Below are 18,641 nucleotides of genomic sequence, written 5' to 3'. Positions count from 1 at the left end.
TTTTTATCTTCAAGTTCAAGGGTTTTGGGGTTTTTATTGTTTGTTTGGTTTTGGTTGCTGTTCTGCCCTTTGTTCCTCCCAGGCAGGCCTGAGCACCTTTGGTGCCGAGGCTGGTCCTGAACTTGTGACAGTGCTCCTGTGTCAGCCTCTCTGTTTTCAGTTTGTTACCGCCACACTCAGGGCTACACCTGGTTTTAGATCTTTTCTGTCCCTGTCCCTTTCATTGAAACATTCAGGAAAAGGCATGGCAGATCCACTTCCTGTTTTCCTCTTCCACTTCCTGTCTTCTCTTTCCGCCTTTCACAGCTTCTTACTGTTTACCTTTGAACTACCCCCTGGTGTGACCGTGGACATCTAGGGATTTTACTTACTGACTATTCTATTAAGTCGCTTCGCCCACTCCAAATTGATCACACATGTCTCTGCTTCTTCCTACCTGTGCCTTTTGGGTCATGAGTATTTCTCTTCCCTTCCCTGCCATGAGACCTTGCAGCTGTCCTGACTTCCTCTCCCAGCCCCCAGATGCCAGACTGAACTAAATGCCTCACTGTGCATCAGTTTCCCATAAAGCTGCCCTGCAGTTGCAGAATCTTAGTTGGCCCTTTTGTGGCCACCACGCCCATCCTAATGTCCAAGCACACTTGCCGTAACACATCTGATACGGCTGCAAAGATCCCTCCAAGATATGCTGTTCCTTATGTTGTTTGTTCTTTCCCGTCCACCCCCCCCCCCCAGGTGATGGCGGACTTAAAGTCTTTCCATAGCCATCGCCTCTCCTCCTGTATTTGACTGGCCATGGTCCGAATCTGCTTTGTCTGGAGTTCTTCTCCCCTTTCAGCCCATGATGCTCCTCCTGTCTTTTAGCTTCTGGTGTTGCAGATGAACTACCATGCACTGTGGGTTTTCTTGATTCTTTCTGCTAGTAGACTCCTAAGAGTTTTCTTTTGACCCCTAAAGCTCAGGAGTATTACCAGGTTCTCTGTACATGTGGCCTTTTGTTGTGCGTGCCTGGGTGTATTTCCATTCAAGCCCAGAGTTTCCAAATCCACCTGCTGGTTCAGTTCTGTGTCCAGCACTTACTGGCCAAGGACTTTCAGGGACAATATTTAACAACTACCCTTCCGTTTTTTGCTTGCAAGATGAAAATAACATCTCATACTGTTAAAGTAGTTATTAGAGTCAGAGCCTGGGCTTTAGCAGCCCTGATGGGTTTGGCTGCCTGTCCTCGAAAGGCCAAATGGATATTTACAAATGGCTGAAGAGAAAGCTCAGTGGCTAAAGCAGAGCTGCTACTGCAGAGGACGAGGATCCAATTCCCAACGCCCGCATGATGGATCACAACCATCTGTAACTCCAGTTCCAGGGCATCCAAATCTCTTCTGGCTTCCTCAGATACCAGACACACATAGTGCATAGGCATACATGCAGGCAGAACACTCACATACATGAAATGAAATAATTTTTAAATTAAAAAATCAAGCAGGTAATCCTGAATAGCAAAACGAGATGTGTTCAATGAGACCACGTTAGGAAAGAAGCTAACAAAAAGTATGCAGTGACCTACTCATCTCCAAGCCCATCTCTGAGGTCCTGACAGAGTATTTAGGTTAATAAAGGGCTGGTATGCGTAACTGAGCCGTCCTGGTCTAGGTTGTCCTGCCCATCACTGTCACCACTGTCTCAGCCCCATCTCTCTGGCACAGTGGTCTGACAACTGTCAGAACTGTGTGAAATCTTTCAGAGACAAATTCCTCTGGCTTTTGTTACGCCCAGCATTAGGTTCCAAGGGAAATTTCTTGGGGTCCATTTTCTCAGGAGTGAGAGGAGAGACTCTCCTCAGAATACTTTCCTTCCCGTCATGATGGTTATAATAGGTTCATATCAGGACTAGGTGAATTAGCGTTAATAAAGCAATTAAACTAGTGACTGTCGTAGAAAGTACACAAGTGTTAGTTGTTATGGCACATGAAATTGGTTCTGTTTAATAATAATAATCATTCCTCCTAACTGAGCACTTTCTTCCAATATTTAATATTATTGCCTCAGCTGTCCTGTGAATTTAACTTTAAACTCTTTGTTTTTGACCTCTGAACTTCCTGGTAGAGCCTGTTAACTTGCTGGCTCCCTCCTCCCAGTCATTCATCTTTCCCATATGTTTTCATCTCTTTATATTTTACCTCTCCGTTTGAGTTGTTCTTCTAAGCTCCAAGGATAACAGAGATCTCCCTTAATTCATTTGTTGATTTTCATAACTTAAAAGTCATATTTTTTGTTGTGTGTATCAGTGAAGTCTCAACTCATCGCCTCTCTAGTAGTTAGTAGCTCTGCTCACTATGGCAGGTAGGATGCATTGCTCCCCATTAGATGGGCCAAAGTATGCTACCAATGAACATTTGAATGCTTCGAATAAATGGTAAGAGGCAGACAGTGTAGAGAGGCTCTCTTAACCTGGAGACCCCTGAAGGAAGGACCTCTGTCCTCTGCTCTCAAAGCTCTCTGAAGGCGGTTTCCACTGCTTTTTTATTACTCCACCCAGGCGAAGTGGCCCCTACCAGTTACTTCTTGGGGGTCTCAGTGGGAGCCCAGGCTTCTCTGAGCACCAGAGCCTTAGGTCTGAGCATCAGCGTGACCAGAGGTCTAGCCCCCATGCTATTCTTTAACCTTTATCCCAATTTATTTTGGTATAAGACTAGAGACATAATTACTCGCTATTCTTTTCTATACTTTGAGTAGTTCCAAAGTTTGCACTTAAACATAAGTTTTTGTGACCACATGCAAATCTGAAATCTTGCCTTTGTTTTGATGTAGACATACATTTGGTGCCAGGATACAGGTTTTTTGGTTTTTTTTTTTTTCCTGAAGGATATTTCACTTCTTTCCTTCAGGTCTCGTCTGGTTCTGCCGCCTAGCTCTGCCCTGGGGACCCCACTTCCTCTGTAGTCCAGTGCCACTCAACCTGAAGTGGGGTAGGTGTCCTGCTTGCTTGGTTTTTGCTTCCTTTCTTCTACCCTAAAAGCTCATGTTGTTAGATTATGCCAGTCAAATGCAGACCTCTTTCCCTGTTGTCCCTGTTAGAGGTATAAGCCTTTATTCCTGTCTGCTTCTTAATGATCCCATAGCCAGGAGGCAGGATGCCTCTTGGTTTATTGGCTCCCTCCCTCTATCAGCCTGCCCTAGTCACATGCTAGGCCACGTCAGATCCAGAAGGGTGTGTCTGGATGTCCCTGTTTTGAGAATCCTGCTCTTGCCAGGTGTGGAAATGTGTGCCTACAGTCTCAGCTATTTGGGAAGCTGCAGGTAGAAAAAGGGACACAGAGACTTATTAATCATGAAAGCTTGGCCTTAGCTTAGGCTTGTTCCTAACCCACTGTTTCACATCGCTCAGTTCCCTTCACTCTGCACTGCATCCTGCTTCTCAGCAGTTGCCTGGCGACTCCCCCTTGCTTCTTTTCTGAGTTCTCTCTGACCGGATGTCCCACCTGTACCTTCTGCCTACCCATTGGCCATTTAGCTTTTTACTAAACCAGTCACAGTGACATGTCTTTACACAGTGTAATTAAATATTTATTTATTTATTTATTATGTATACAATATTCTATCTGTGTGTATGTCTGCAGGCTAGAACAGGGCACCAGACCTCATTACAGATGGTTGTGAGCCACCATGTAGTTGCCGGGAATTGAACTCAGGACCTTTGGAAGAGCAGGCAATGCTCTTAACCACCGAGCCATCTCTCCCGCCCTACACGGCGTAATTAAATATCTCGCAACAGGAAACTGAGGCAGGAGCATCACACAGGCCCAAGAGTTTGAGGACAGCCTCAGTAACATTGCAATGCCTTGTTTCTTAAAAAGAAAGATTTCTGCTCTCGTGCACTAGCTGGCTTCGGTTCTACACTTTCAATTCTCTTCCTTCGCATTTGTCTTGAACATTAGAGCCAGAACTAGTGTGCTAGTGAGTTCTCTTCACCTAAACTATCAGCATGCAAGTCTGCGCCCGCATAGCATAGCACCGCCTTTTGTCCTTCAGTAGTGAATTGTCGTTCTACCCTAGAACCAGGTACAGGATGGGGCTTCCTCTTTCATACTTAAGGGCACTGGTGGACTGTTTGCATCACTCTGTCCACTGCTCCATAGCTTACAACTTGAAAAAAAAGACAAAAAACATTCTCTAACAAGTTCCAGGTTCAACCACAAACCACTGCTGGAAGCAGGAAACAGCGGATACACGCTGCCTCCGTTCCTTCCTTCCCATTCTCTCATTACTCACTGCTTTCATGAAGACCGCCCCAACCCGCCCATCATCCTTGTTAACATTTGGTGATGTGACCACTCTCCCTGGAGCAGACTTTCTCTGCCGGTTAGAACTGCTGGCTCTCATCCTGAAGCACATGTACCACCTCTCAGTAAACATGACTGAGCCTCACCTTCCAGTCATCTACATCTATAGAGCACCAAGGCCTGAAGCATAAACGTCCCTTCTTCACTCCCCTTGCTTCCCGAGTGAGCTCGTCCAGTTCTTAGGCTTTAAATACCACGTAGTAGCTGACTCCATTGATTGTCCCCCCATTTATATCTTAGCCTGAACCTTGAGCTCTAGATTCATCTTTCCTGTGCTCACTCATCATCTCTACCAAGACGTCTAAGAGGTGTCTCAAAACTAGCAGAGTTCCCTACTCCTTCAAGTCTCCTTCCACTCCTTTGTCCCCACCAGTAACAGACAGGTCTTCCCCTGTCCGTCAGGCAGGTTTAGTCATGCCAGCCTGTTGGGGTTCTTCAATAGTCCACATTAAATACACCCAGAATCCTACTTCTATCAGAATATCTATAGTGTCTAGTCTCTCCTGCCCAGACTCCAGATCCAGCCTCTTGTGGTTCATGCTTCATAGCAGCCAGTTCGATCCCCTCCGACTGTAACACCTTGTCACTTCTTTAACCACACCCTGTAATAGTTGTCTGTCCTTCATCAGAATCCTTAGGGTACTGATAAGATCTGACATATTACTGTGAGAGAAATTAGTTTTTTCTCCAAATTTCTATTTCCCTTCAATTAGTATTGCATTGCCTTGACTCCTTAGGGCTATGTGAACCATGAGACTGACAGGGTTTAACCAGCCTGGTGCTGTTGGAAGTCCTGGGAATGACATCCAGATAATACCATTCAGATCAATGCACAACTGCCCCGCATGCCCACCCTCTGGCATGGTGATGGTATTCACCGTTCACATGGTGACCATTTCATCAGCCTGGCTTCCAGAAAGCATCAAAGCCCAGGTGCCCTGCTTTGTGGGCATGAAGTATGGGCTGCATGTTATTGTAGACCTCTGAGGTCTGGTCATTCCCTGGCTACATCTCCTGTGTTACATTGCCTTTGCCCCCCCGCCACCACTCGCTGTTCCCTGAACCCACTGGGCTCCCTCCTGCCTCAGACCGTGACAAATGCAGTCCTGCCTTAGGATTTGAACTGCTCGAGTTCTCCTAGAGGATAAGAAGGGATCTTGACTCCTGAAAGAATGACTCCCCAGGTTTAGGCTTCTTTTATAGTAGACCTGTTGCAGCAGACTTAGTGACAGTAATTTCTCTTTCTGTTTAGGCTGGAGCTCTGGTTCTGGATCCAATGTGTGGTCTTGGGACCATACTTGTGGAAGCTGCTAAAGAGTGGCCAGTAAGTTGCAAAGATTTGTCTAAATCAAGTTACATTTTTAATAATTAAATCACTTACCAATATTTTATAAGTAGATAGTCTGGTTTTGGATTGTAGTAATTATATGAGTTCCTGTTTGCTATAATTATGAGATTTTGAAGAGTTCATTAAATTTCTATATTTTTTATTTAAATGCTATGAAGAATTTAAGAAAATATGACAGGATTTAATAATTATTCATACGTATATTATACTAATTTACAAATTCTTTAGTCATCTATAATGGTAAAATATTAACAGACTTTAAAATTTGCTGTTGTGTATTTTTTTAAAAATTATTTATGTAGCACGAATTCTAATTGGTCTTAATAATAAAAACCTGGAATCAGATATTAGGGGTGAAAGCTGAAAGATAGAGAAGCAGAGCAGCCAGTCACTAGTTCTTACCTCTACGAAATCCTCAGGCTGTCTCTACACGTCCTGAAACTGAATGACTTGAGCTCCTGTCTCCTGCCTTATGTTTTTCTCTCCACCCAGTCATAGCCTTCCTGTCTCTACCTTCATAGTGCTGGAATTAAAGGCATGTAATTCCCAAGTACTAGGATTAAAGGTGTGAGCCATCACTACCTGGCTCTGTTTCTCTTTTAGATTGAATCAATTTTATGTGGCCCAGAGTGGCCTTGAACTAACAGAGATCTGTCTGCAGCTGCCTTCCAAGTGCTAGGAATAAAGGTGTGTGCCACCACCGCCTGGCCTCTTTGGCTAACCGGTGGTTAGTTCCTCACTTTATTTGTTAGAGCACAAACAAAATATCGCCATAACTTTAAACTGTTTTAACTTGAAATTAAGATTCTTTTAACTTTACTTTTTCCCTTTAATAAAATGCAAGTAGATTTTCTTAATTACCGAAATGCTTAATGGATTTATTTATACTTAGAATATGGACGGGACTTCTTTCCCACAGGATGTGTATTACATGGGTGCTGATGTCAGCGACTCACAGTTACTTGGTGCATGTGACAATGTGAAGGCCGCAGGCCTTGCGGACAAGATTGACTTACTTAAAGTCTCTGTCACAGGTAAGGTAGTTTGGTTGCTTACACCCTGTGGAAGGTCTGTGGGACTAATATGCACTTTACTTCACTACTATAGTTGTTTGATTTGTTTCTTTCAAAATATTCCTGATTGGGAAGATGTTGCAGATTAAAATAAAGTAGTCCCATACTGGCCCAGAATGGAGCATAATAAAGGTTTCTTTATTTAGGGGTAGACCCACAGATCAGCAGTGATCAGCAGTCCTCTGCCCGAGCAGGGAACTGGAACTGAATCCAGCAGCCGAGAGACCCACGCATGCTTTTGCTCTGAATTTATAGCACATGAGACCACATCCAAAGTGGGTCAATATCTTAAAGGCTATTGCTTGAAGAAGTTCCCACAGCACCTCCCCCTTTTGTCTAAATAAGAGAATTCTAAACCCAATACAAAACTATATACAATAAGAATGAATATCAAGTATAAAAATTAGAATTACAGCCAGCATAAACAACATCTAGCAAGACACATATGCTAAATGTTTCAATAGTTCTCCTATTCTAAGGTGTCTTGTATTAGAAATGGCTCAGCTGAGTCATGAGAGAAAAGTAACTACGACTCTCTAGTCTTCAACCCCATCAAAGACCTGAGAAGGGAAATAATATTACTTGAGTTAGCATTCCCAGCTCCACTGTTGATTTGTTTTGGAGATGTTTTCTGTATAGTTTCACTTTCAAAAACAAGAAAAGGTATCTCTGCTTTTCTTAAATATAGTTTTTGACAGAGGTTTCTCTCCTGCCTGATCTCACAGCTCTTCATTCCCAAAGAAACACACAGAGGTCTACATTAATTATAAACTGATCAGGCTTCTTATTAATTCTTACAGCCTACATTAACCCATAATTCTTGTCTGTGTTAGCCACGTGGCTTGGTACTTTATATCAGCAAGGCATTCTCATCTTGCTTCCTCTGTGTCTGGGTGACAACTGCAGACTGTGTCTTTCCTCTTCCCAGAATCCTCTTGTTCTCATCGCCCTGCCTTTACTTCCTGCCTGGTTGCCCCCTCCCCCCAATACTTCTTGCCTGGCCACTAGGCAATCAGCATTTTAATAAAGCAATACAACTTATAAATCTTTACAGGATACAAGATCATTGTCCCATAGCATATAGTGATTTTCATTTATATAAAACCATAATCTTATTCTCTTTATTGTATTATTATTTTTTTGTTTGTGTGTGCACACACATGAGCTCCATTTGGCACATGTGAATTCAGAGGACAACTTACAGGAGTCAGTTCTCTCCTTCCACCATGTGGGGTCCAGGGAGTGGACTGTAGTCATCAGACTTGGCAGTAAGAACTTTTACCCACTGAGCCATCTTATTGCCTCCACTCTATTGTATTTTAATGGTTTTATTATTTCTGCTTCTTGCTAGCATTCACTTTGTCTTGTAACCCTCTGCTAGTATAAACAAAGATGATCATTTAACATGAAGAAATTGTATGAATTTGTTCCTGAATTTTAATCTTCCTGAAAATATGGACTAGAATGAGTGTTGTGCCACCTGTTATCTAGGAGAGTAAGAACTCATCACCGACCAAGCATTTTCATCTGTTGACATTTACGTATTCTTAGCATATGGTAGAACTGTAACACACAGATTTGAACAAAAGAAATACATTTGTGATGTAATTAAAAGGTAACTAAGTAAAGGGAATATTTACATTGCATCCAACAAGACATTTGACAGCTGGTCACTCAACACTTCATCAGTAGGCTTTATTATAACAAGATTTTTGGCTACTAATTGTGCGTTTTTGCCATCTTTGTCCTGGAGTATAATGAGCTGGTTTTAGACCATATGGCTTCATTTTCCTTCATGCTTATGTGTTTTCCTCCAGCCCTCGGCTCCCATCCTGTTGATCTGGCTAGTGTTACCCTTATGGGGGGTTACTAGCAAATGAGGGACACATAGGCTAGGTGTACATAAAGTGTAACAGAAAATGAATAAGAGCTCACCTCCAAAGTGTTTGCATGCTGTCATTGTATTTTTTAGTAACATTTCTATTTTGTGATGAATTCTTAGTGCCAGTAAGTTAACTAGAGTGCATCTTTAACAGGAAGGTTCTACACTTCTCTAGAACGACAGTGATGAGCATGTAACGTGAATGAAGTATGTTGACATTAACTGTCCACTCTGACCAAGTGAGACAAGTCTGCTAATAGAACCACCTAGCATCTACTTCAGAACTTATTTTAAAAGTTATTTTAATGGTATTTGTGGATCAAAGCCAGGTGTTGTCATATGCAGCTGAGGAAAATGCATTCAACATCACTGTGTGAAGCATGACTTCATCAGCATGGAATGACTGGTTTCTAAATTAATGCTGCTCACTGTTCAACTGCAAGTGTTCTTACGCTTGTGGTGTGTGTGTGTGTGCGTGTGTGTGTGTATGTATGTGTGTGTGATTTGTTACTAAAAATAAAATTAGCAACCAGGAAAGCATGAAGCTCAATAATGTACAAGATAAAATTCATCCTGTAAATATACCTTGGGTGTCTTGTGGCAAGAATCTTCTGATGACTTTCTTCATTTTAATTGGACACGAGTATATTCTAGAATAGAATGAAATAAAACTTCACCTAATTTTGTTGAGTCTACACTTGATAAAAGAAAAACAGTAGAGACGGCTTATTTGAATTTTATGTTTGCTGAGGTCACTGAGTGGAAGAACTCTGAAGGCTAAAATGTTCCCATTTTCCATCTTAAGTAGAACTGAGAGTAGCCTGCACTTAGTAGAATTCACCTTGAGACCCATTGTTACTTCAATACCTCCAGACAAAATACGTTCTCAAATATAAACGTACCTGAAGAAGTTTTAACTACGGAAGTAGAACTTTGTTGCTCACAGACAGTTTCATGAACACAGCCTTCACCATTGATAACTTGGCATCAGAAACAATGTCTTTGAAGCTGGTTGGTAGATGAGTGAAAACACAGTTATTTTAATGTTCAGATTTTTTTCTTTTTTCTGAGACAGAGTTTATCTCTGTAACAGCTCTAGCTGTTCACAGAGCTCTTTGTCTTGGATCTCCAAAGCATTCAGAGTCTTGTCATCTCGTGGAAACAATACAGAAACTCCAAATGTCCTTGTAGGTCAGTGTCTTGTCGAGGTGGTCAATGCCTGGCCTTGCCATAACCGGAGTCTCTGGCTTCTGAATTGCAGAGTTACCACTGCCGTCACAAAGTGTTGATGTGATTATTTCTGACATTCCATTTGGGAAAAAATTCAAGTTAGGAAAAGACATCAAAAGTATTCTACAAGAAATGGAAAGGTAAGTTGTTGAATTTATTTTCATAATTTTTTTTTTTTTAGCTATAGGCCATTTAGTCAAATTTATCATTGCCCTTAAGTCTGTTCACAGTGGAGTAATTTCCCAAAATTTTGATCTTTAATTTTTTATTCATTTTACATATCAACCACAGTTTGATATGTGTCAACTCAGTTTCCCCTCCTACCCCTCTTCTCGTTACTCCCCTCCCCCCCGAAACTAGCCCCCATCCACTCCTCCAAAAGGGTAGAACCTTCTGTGGGGAGTCAACAAAGCCTGGCACATTAAGTTGAGGCAGAATCACATGCGCCTCCCCCCCCAAACACACATATCAAGGCCAAGCCAGGCATCCCACCATAGGGAATGAGCTCCAAAAAGCCAGCTCATGCACCAGGGATAGAGCCTGGTTCCACTGCTAGGAGCCTTTCAAACAGACCAGGCTATACAGCTGTTGCTCACATGCAGAGGGCCTAGTTCTGTCCCACGCAGGCTCCACAGCTGTTTGTCTAGAGTTCATGGGTTCCCAGGACTTGATTCAGTTGTAGTTTTCCCCATCATGACCTTGACCTCCCCTTGCTCATACAATTCCTTCCCCTTCTCTGCGACTGGACTCCTGGTGCTCTACCTAGTGCTTGGCTTTGGTTCTCTGCATCTGCTTCCAACAGTGACCAAATGAAGGCTCTATGATGACAGGGTATTCACCCATCTCAGTATAGGGGAAGACCAGTTCAGGCACCCTCTCTACTATTGCCAGGAGTCATCCTTGTGGATTCCTGGGAATTTCCATAGCATTGGGTTTCTCCCCAATCCTCTAATGGTATCCTCAATCAAGATAATCTTTCGTTGCTGTTCCTTCCTCATTCCTCCCCCAACTCAGCCATTCCATTCCCTCATGTTCTCATCCCCCTTCCCTCCCCTCTACCGCCCCACCCCCAGTTCACCAATGAGATCTCATCTATTTTCCCTTCCTGGGAAATCCATGTGTCTGTCCTTCTTAGGGTCTTTCTTGTTACCTAGCTTTTCTGGAGCTGTAGATTGTAAGATGATTATCCTTTGCTTTACATCTAATATCCTCTTATGAGTGAGTACATGCCATGTTTGTCTGAGTCTGGTTTACCTCACTCAGGATGATTTTTTTCTAGTTCAGTCCATTTGCCTGTAAATTTCATAATTGTCTTTGTTTTTTACAGCTGAGTAAATGTACCACATGTCCTTTATCCATTCTTTGATGAGGGGCATCTAGGTTGTTTTCAGGTTCTGGCTATTACAAATAATGTTGCTGTGAACACAGCTGAGCAAATGTCCTTGTGGTATGATTGAGCATCCTTTGGGTATATGCCCAAGACTGGTATCACTGGTTCTTGAGGTAGATTGATTCCCAATTTTCTGAGAAACCACCATACTGATTTCCAAAGATTCCAGTTTGCACGCCCACCAGCATGTTTCCCTTACTCCAAATCCTCTCCAGCATGAGCTGTGTCCAATGTTTTTGATCTTAGCCATTCTGACAGGTGTAAAATGGTATCTTAGGGTCATTTTGATTTGCATTTCCGTGATAACTAAGGATGTTGAGTAATTCTTTAAATGTCTCTCAGCCATTTGAAATTGTTCTACTGTGACTTCTCTGTTTAAATCTGTACCCCATTTTTAAATTGAATTATTTGGTATTTTGATGTCTAGTTTCTTTAGTTCTTTATATATTTTAGAGATCAGCACTCTGTCAGATGTGGGGTTGGTGAAGGTCTTTTCCCATTCTGTAGGCTGTCATTTTATCTTACTGTGTCTTTTGCCTTACAGAAGCTTTTCAGTTTCAGGAGGTGCCATTTATTGATTGTTGCTCTCAGTGTCTGTGCTGATGGTATTATATTTAGGAAATGGTCTCCTGTGCCAGTGCATTCAAAGCTACCTCCCACTTTCTTTTCATCATGATCCACTTGGACTTGAGTTTTGTGCATGGTGATAGATATGAATCTATTTGCAATCTTCTACATGTTGACATCCAGTTATGCCAACACCATTTGTTAAATATGCTTTCTTTTTTCCATTGTATAATTTTAGCTTCTTTGTTAAAAATCAAGTGTTCATAGGTGTGTGGATTAACCCCAAGATTATTTTATGTTATCTGTGGCTATTGTGAATGGTGATGTTTCTGATTTCTTTCTCAGCTCCTTTATCATATGTATTTAGGCGGGCTCTTGATTTTTTTTTAATTCATCTGTATCCTGCCACATTACTGAAGGTGTTTATCAGCTATAGGAGTTCCCTTGTAGAATTGTTGGGGTATATATACTATCATATCATCTGCAGATAGCAAAAGTTTGACTTTTCAATTTGTATCCCCTTGATCTCCTTTTGCTGTCTTACTGCTCTAGCTAGAACTTTGAGTACTATGTTAAATAGATATGGAGATAATGGACAGCCTTGTCTTGCTCCTGATTTTAGTAGAATCACTTTGAGTTTATCTCCATTTAATTTGTTTGGTTTGATGTTGACTGTCAGCTTGCTGTATATTACTTTTATTATGTTTAGATACTTTCCTTGTATCCTTGATCTCTCCAAGTCCTTTATCATGAAGTGGTGTTGGAATTTGTTAAAAGCTTTTTCTACATCTAATGAGATGACCTTATGGTTATTTTTTTTCCTTTCAGTGTATTTATATGGTGGATTCCATTGACAGATTTTTGTATGGTGAACTATCCCCGCATCTCTGGGATAAAGCCAACTTGATCATGGTGGATGATTTTTTTTGGTGTGTTCTTGAATTCTGTTTACCAATATTTTATTGAGTATTTTTGCATTAATATTCATAAGGGATATTGGTCTGTAAGTCTCTTCCTTGTTGAGCCCCTTTGCAGTTTGCATATTGGGGTAACTGTAGCCCTATAAAAAGAGTTGGCAGTTTTCCTTCTATTTAGATTATGTGGAACAATTTGCAGAATATAGGTGTTAGCTCTTCTTTGAAGTTCTGATAGAATTCTGCGCTGAAACGACACATCCCTGGGCCTTTTTTGGTTGGGAGACTTTTGATGACTGCTTCTATCTCCTTATGGGTTATAAGTCTATTTAAATTGTTTTTCTGGTCATCATTTAATTTTGGTATATGGTACCTATCCTATTTCTTTTAGATTTTCCAAATTTGTGGAGTATAGGTTTTTGAAGTATGACCTAATGATTCTCTGGATTTCCACAGTGTCTGATATAGTCCCCTTTTTGTTTCTGATTTTGTTAATTTGGATATTCTCTCTCTGCCTTTTGGTTAGTTTGGATAAGAGTTTATCTTGTTGATTTTTCTCGAAGAACCAACTCTTTGTTTAATTGATTCTTTATACTGTTTTCTTTGTTTCTATTTTATTGATTTCAGCCTCAATATGATTATTTCTAGTTGTCTACTCCTTCTTGGTGAGTCTGCTTCTTTTTGTTTTGAGTTTTTAGGTGTGTTGTTAAGTCACTGACGTGAGCTTTCTCCGTTTTGTTTATGTGGGTACTTAGTGCTATGAACTTTCTTCTTAGTGCTGCTTTCATAGTATCCCTGGCAAGAAGAAAGTGGATCGGCAGTGAATCTAGAAAGGCAGGAGCAGCCGTGAGTCTAGAATTTGCCTGACGCCAAGCAAAGCAGCTACAGAGTGACCAGACATCTGTATCTCCGTCTAAGTGAACGCCAGGAAGCACTGGTGGGAAGGGAGTCAGGAGCGGAAACAAGACCCTGCTGTCCCAGCTCATTATCTCCTTGCTCCTGGCCTTCTGTCCCCAGGCTCACTGGTGGCATCTACCCTTGGCCACTTGGTGGTCCTGTGGCTTTTGACACTTAGGGCCACTTTCCCTTGGCCTCCGTGGCACCACTGTTGTCCCAGTTTTCTCTAGAGTGTGTCTCCTGGCTCTCTCCCATGGCCCTTCCTTACAGGTGATGCCCCTGCTCACTGCCTTTGCATCCCTCTTAGCCTGCTGCTACCCGGATGGTCCCAGCCATTGTGGCTTTATCATTAAACCTCCTGTCTCGGCGGTCTCCGAGCCCCCGGCTGTCCCTTGGCAGTTACTCAGAGTGGCATCATACTCCAGACTGAGCTCTGCTCCCTCTTGCCAGGTCCTCCACCAGGGTGAACCGCTACCAGTGCCTCCTGTTGCTTCTACCCCCACTGCCTCCCGGCCTTGGCCCCTTCCTGTCACTTTGGAGCCTCGCTCTCCGCCTGCTCCTGGCCCCCTCACTGCTGTGGTCCATCAGTCACCCATGCTGATGGCGCTGGCAGCACTTGAGTGACTGAGGAAATAAACTCTCAAAAGTCAGAGTTTCAGGGTTGCCCTTTGTGAAGTCTTTTCTTAATCCCCCCTCTGTTCATGCCTAACTCCTCCCTGGTGACTTCTGTCATTGGCCTGTTCTTTCTTGAATATGCTGACTCCATGAGATGCTACCGTTCACCTTCTTCATTGTACAGTCTTTGGTTAGAATGTGACTACAAATTACTTTGAAGCTTGCCTTTTAAGTAGAGCAAAAATAGATAATTAAAGCAGATTTGTACTAGAGATTCCATAATTACTATAATGAATATGCATTATAGAAGATGCTACCTAATTATCAAAACCCTTGTATTGAAATAGATGAAATTAAATTTCAGATTAACAACTATTTTTAAATAAATCAGGATTGTTTGTTGTTTCAGAAGAAAGAAATACTCATTCCAATTACCATTTTTTGTCAGAGTGCTGCGTGATGGTGGAGCCATGGTCTTGCTGCTCAGTGAGGATCACCAGAGGTACCTTAGAGACTGTGGAGGCAACGGCATCCCCCTAACGTCCCAAGACAACATCGCTGAGCCTGAGATGAACCCTGACAAAAGAATTGGCACATCAGACACAGCATCGCCTTCATGTAAAACCAGTGGCTCCCAGTGCCCGAGCAGAGTGCTGCCCTGTGGCTCCCTGGTGCCAGTGGAGTGCTTCAAAGTTAGCCTTGGAAAAACAGATGCATTCATATGTAAATATGAGAAGGTGCATGCTTCTAGACTGTCACCAGCTGGACACCATGAGCTGGGAGCACATCAGCAGATGGCAGCCCTTCAGGAATCCCCCCATCTCCAGGATTCCTCAGAGCCCCAGAGCCCAAGTGCACAGCCTCCGCAGATGGGTGCAGCTAAGGAACAGCCTTGTTGAGTAAGGCTTCCTGCTCCCCAGGACTTTGTGTTCGTGACAAAGAGCACTTGGTGAAGATTGTGAAGATTCTGTCTCAAAACTGCTTCATGCCAGAAATCAAATTTTTAGAAATGAGAAACCTTTTATGTGTAACTTTTTTTACATATTAAACTTGATTTTTAACCTATAATTTGCTTCTCCGTTGAAATGAAAATAATTTTTACTTGCCATTATTGATGACTCATATTTTGTAAAACATCAGATAATAACAGTAAGCTGGAATTCCTCAGCATGATGAAAATGCATTTTGCTTTTTTAAACGATTTGTTTTTGTTTCATGTCTATGTATGAGTGCCTACCTGGTGTAGGTGTGCCACGTGTGTCGTATTGCTGGAGGACAGCATCGTGTCCCCTAGAACGGGAGTTACAGGTGCTTGTGAGCTGTCGTATGGGTGCCGGCAACTAAATCCAGGTCCTTGGCAAGAGCAGCAAGTGCTCTTATCCACTGAGCCATCTCTCTAGCCCCTGGAATCGGCTTTTTTGAAAAAGCTTTAATGAATTGTTTCCTTAGTTCCTCTGTAGAGAGTCAACGTGTTTCTTGCGTTTGCTGATTGAGAAAGGGAAATTGGAAGGTAGTGAACATACATTTTCTTATTTGACCTTTTATATACTAACTCACTTCTTGTCAGATTTGACACCATTTGAGCAACCTTCCTATGTTTAGGAATTCCCTGTCTGTGACTCTCATCTCCGCCATAATTTGCCTTTCAAGTGGGGTCTGGTGTTTATTCTAGCTCCACCCCCGTGAAGGTACTAGTGCAGGCTGTGTGTGTGTGCAGCAGCAGCAACAAGGGGGTCTTTGTCAGAACATCCCTGCCCTGGAGTTTTAGCTCCTAGGCTGGATTTCTGGCTTTGCTGAGTGAATTTGTAATGCTGCATGCTAACTTTGAATACGTTCTGCCTTTCCTCAAACTCTAGATTGCTTGCTAGCAACTAGGATGCTAATATGGAACTAGACACTTAGGGATTTCAAGCAAAGGCCCCAGAAATGTGAGTGTGCTGTTGGTTGTACAGCCTGGCTGGGTGAAAAACAGGTTATAGATAGCATTGTAACAAGCTAGTGGCAGGTCTTGGTAGTGAAATGATCCATTGCTCCCCTGCTTACCGACTACCTTGGGCTGCGTAAAGACCCTGAGGAACACCAGCTCTGTGGAGTAGCTTTTGTTAATAACAGAACTTGACAGCCCAGGAGAAGATATTCAGGTTCACATAGTCCTTCCTCCTTGAGCCAGTGCAGTGGTCTCAGCCATGGGCAACTTTGTCTGAGATTGACGTATGACAATGTCCTCAGACTTTCTGGCTGCCACCTTAGGAGGCAGAGAGAGGAAACTGGAGTCTAATGAATAAAAACAAGGAACTGTGAAGCATCCGGCAATGCATAGAACAGACACTCATAACAAGATGCCACCAGTGTGGAGCTGAGAAACATGGGCTTGTGAAGGCTGGGGATGCTGGGAATTACCCAGGATTATGTGAAGACAGCCCCTTCTGGTCACGATTGGACTGAGGTAGCAAAAGAGCAAACTCAGACTAGGAGCCTGTGAGGTACCACGTTATATCAGTTGAATTCACAGCCTAGCTGAGTCTTGTAGGTGGAAGAAGTTAGTACATGATGAGGAGAGGAGAGACCTTAGACCTGAATGCAGACATGGACGACTCACCTCCCTCAACCCCACTCAGGCTTTCTGGGTGCTCCTGTTGAGCAAGCCCACATTCATTAGCAGGTGTTCTTCATGCCTTGTGGCTTCTAGGACCTCAACTGAAGACAGAACCCAGTAGCCTTGGGACCTGGGGAGAAAAGGGCTTGTGCAGCAGAACTCTGAAGATTGCTAATTGATAGACAAAAATGGGGCGGAAGGGGGTCTGTTTAATCTTAACCAAAATTTAATTTTGGTCCAAAATTTAATTTTAGTCCAAAATTAGATCTGTTGCAATTGATGCAGTTAATATAGGCCTCTGTATCTATAATGGAATGGGGACCTGGGAAGGTATGGCGCTTTGAATAAGAATGGCCCCCATAGGACCATCTGTTTGAATGCTTAGTCATCAGGGAGTGACACTACTTGAGAAGGATTAGGAGGTGTGGTCTTGTTGGAAGTATGACATTGGGAGTGGACTTTGAGGTTTCAAAAGCCCAAGCCAGACCCAGTGGTTTTCTCTTCCTGCTACCTGTGGATCCAGGCGTAGAACTCAGCCGCCTCTCAACACCATGACCTCCTGTGTGCCACCATGACAATAATGGACTAAACCTCTGAAACTGTGAGCCAGTCCCAATTAAGAGCTTTATTTTGTAAGGGCTTCTTTGGTCATGGTATCTTATCATAGCAATAGAACACTGGCTAAGACAGAAGGGCTCTAACCATATGAATACATGGTCAACTGAAACCTAAGCTTAGTAGCTTCTTTAACTACCTGAATCTGAATACCAGAATTCAAGATATATTGAAGAAAGAGAAGATCCCAGCCAGAGGGAGTACTTTTTACACAGAATCCACAGTTCTGGCAACATGCCAGCCCACCCTACAGGATGAGACTGAAACCCAGATAATGGGTCAGGGTGGGCAGGACCACACATTGGCCTTGACTACTTGGTTGTGTGGATCTTTAGCGTTTATCTTTGTCTTCTGGATACTAAGATGTATTTAGGGGAGTTGCTGTCTCTTTGTCCCTCTTGCCAGTGTGGCTACATTGAATAAATGTTTCTGCTTTCCAAAATTAATTTGACTATTAATTGACTTATTGAGGACAGATGGGCAAAACTGGCTTGAGGCATAGGTTGTAACCACCCAAGTTAAGCAGCAAGGTGGTTGTGGAGTAGACTAGATTTTGCTTTTTTTTTCTTTTTCTTCTTTTAATGCATGTGTATGATGTGAGTGGGTATACACACACACACACACACGTATGTATGTATGCTTGCGTATGTAGGGTCTCATGCATGTCCATGCATGTAGAGATTCAAGGTTGATGTTCTAAAGCACTCTTCAGCTTTATTCTTTTGGAGGCAAGGTCCCTCGGTCCCAGATCTGAAGTTATGGCAAATCTAGCCAGCCAGCCTGCTCCAGAGATCCCTGGTCTCTACCTTCCGAGGCTGGAATCACCAGCCATCATACCCACTCAGAATTTACATGGGTGCTAGGATTCCAAACTTCCACCTTCTTACTTTTAGGTCTAAAGTGGCACCCCAAAATGGCAGTGCTGGTGGCATTGTCTGGGTGAAGGACTTTGGCTGGGTAAAGAAGGGTTGTTACTAGAAACGTTTGTTTACTATAAAAGCAAGTCTTTAAGGGGGTTCTTTTTTAAGAGACCAGCCTTAACTTTCCCCCAAATGTCAACCACCTCCAGCAAGGGCACTCAATTCCCTGTCAGTCCCAACAACCAGCATCACTTTAAAACCTTCACCCTGTTGACTCATAAAATCTGCTTGCTTTTTGGTCCTCAAGAAGCCTT

At 42.7% G+C, this 18,641-nt stretch overlaps 1 protein-coding gene across 4 annotated transcripts in view; it reads left to right on the top strand.

The window, feature by feature from the left end:
• The window catches only part of Thumpd2 (THUMP domain 2 tRNA and snRNA guanosine methyltransferase), a 35,174-nt gene extending 17,274 nt beyond the window's left edge, over positions 1-17,900 (top strand). For 2 of the 4 annotated variants that reach the window (XM_075955274.1, XM_075955275.1), the window contains 4 exons: positions 5,593-5,664; positions 6,608-6,722; positions 9,905-10,013; positions 14,705-17,625. In XM_075955274.1, coding sequence (XP_075811389.1) covers positions 5,593-5,664; positions 6,608-6,722; positions 9,905-10,013; positions 14,705-15,155 — 747 coding nt within the window. In that variant the 3' untranslated portion in view covers positions 15,156-17,625. Of the gene's footprint in view, positions 1-5,592; positions 5,665-6,607; positions 6,723-9,904; positions 10,014-14,704 lie in introns of all 4 variants that reach the window. The other 2 variants (XM_075955273.1, XM_075955276.1) reach the window with 2 other exon arrangements.
• Positions 17,901-18,641: the final 741 nt, after the last annotated feature.

Source organism: Microtus pennsylvanicus, chromosome 21, assembly GCF_037038515.1.
Source record: "Microtus pennsylvanicus isolate mMicPen1 chromosome 21, mMicPen1.hap1, whole genome shotgun sequence".
NCBI classification, from domain to species: Eukaryota; Metazoa; Chordata; class Mammalia; order Rodentia; family Cricetidae; genus Microtus; species Microtus pennsylvanicus.
The sequence above is the reverse complement of the archived record's forward strand: the minus strand, read 5'-3'. Positions and strand labels throughout refer to the sequence as shown.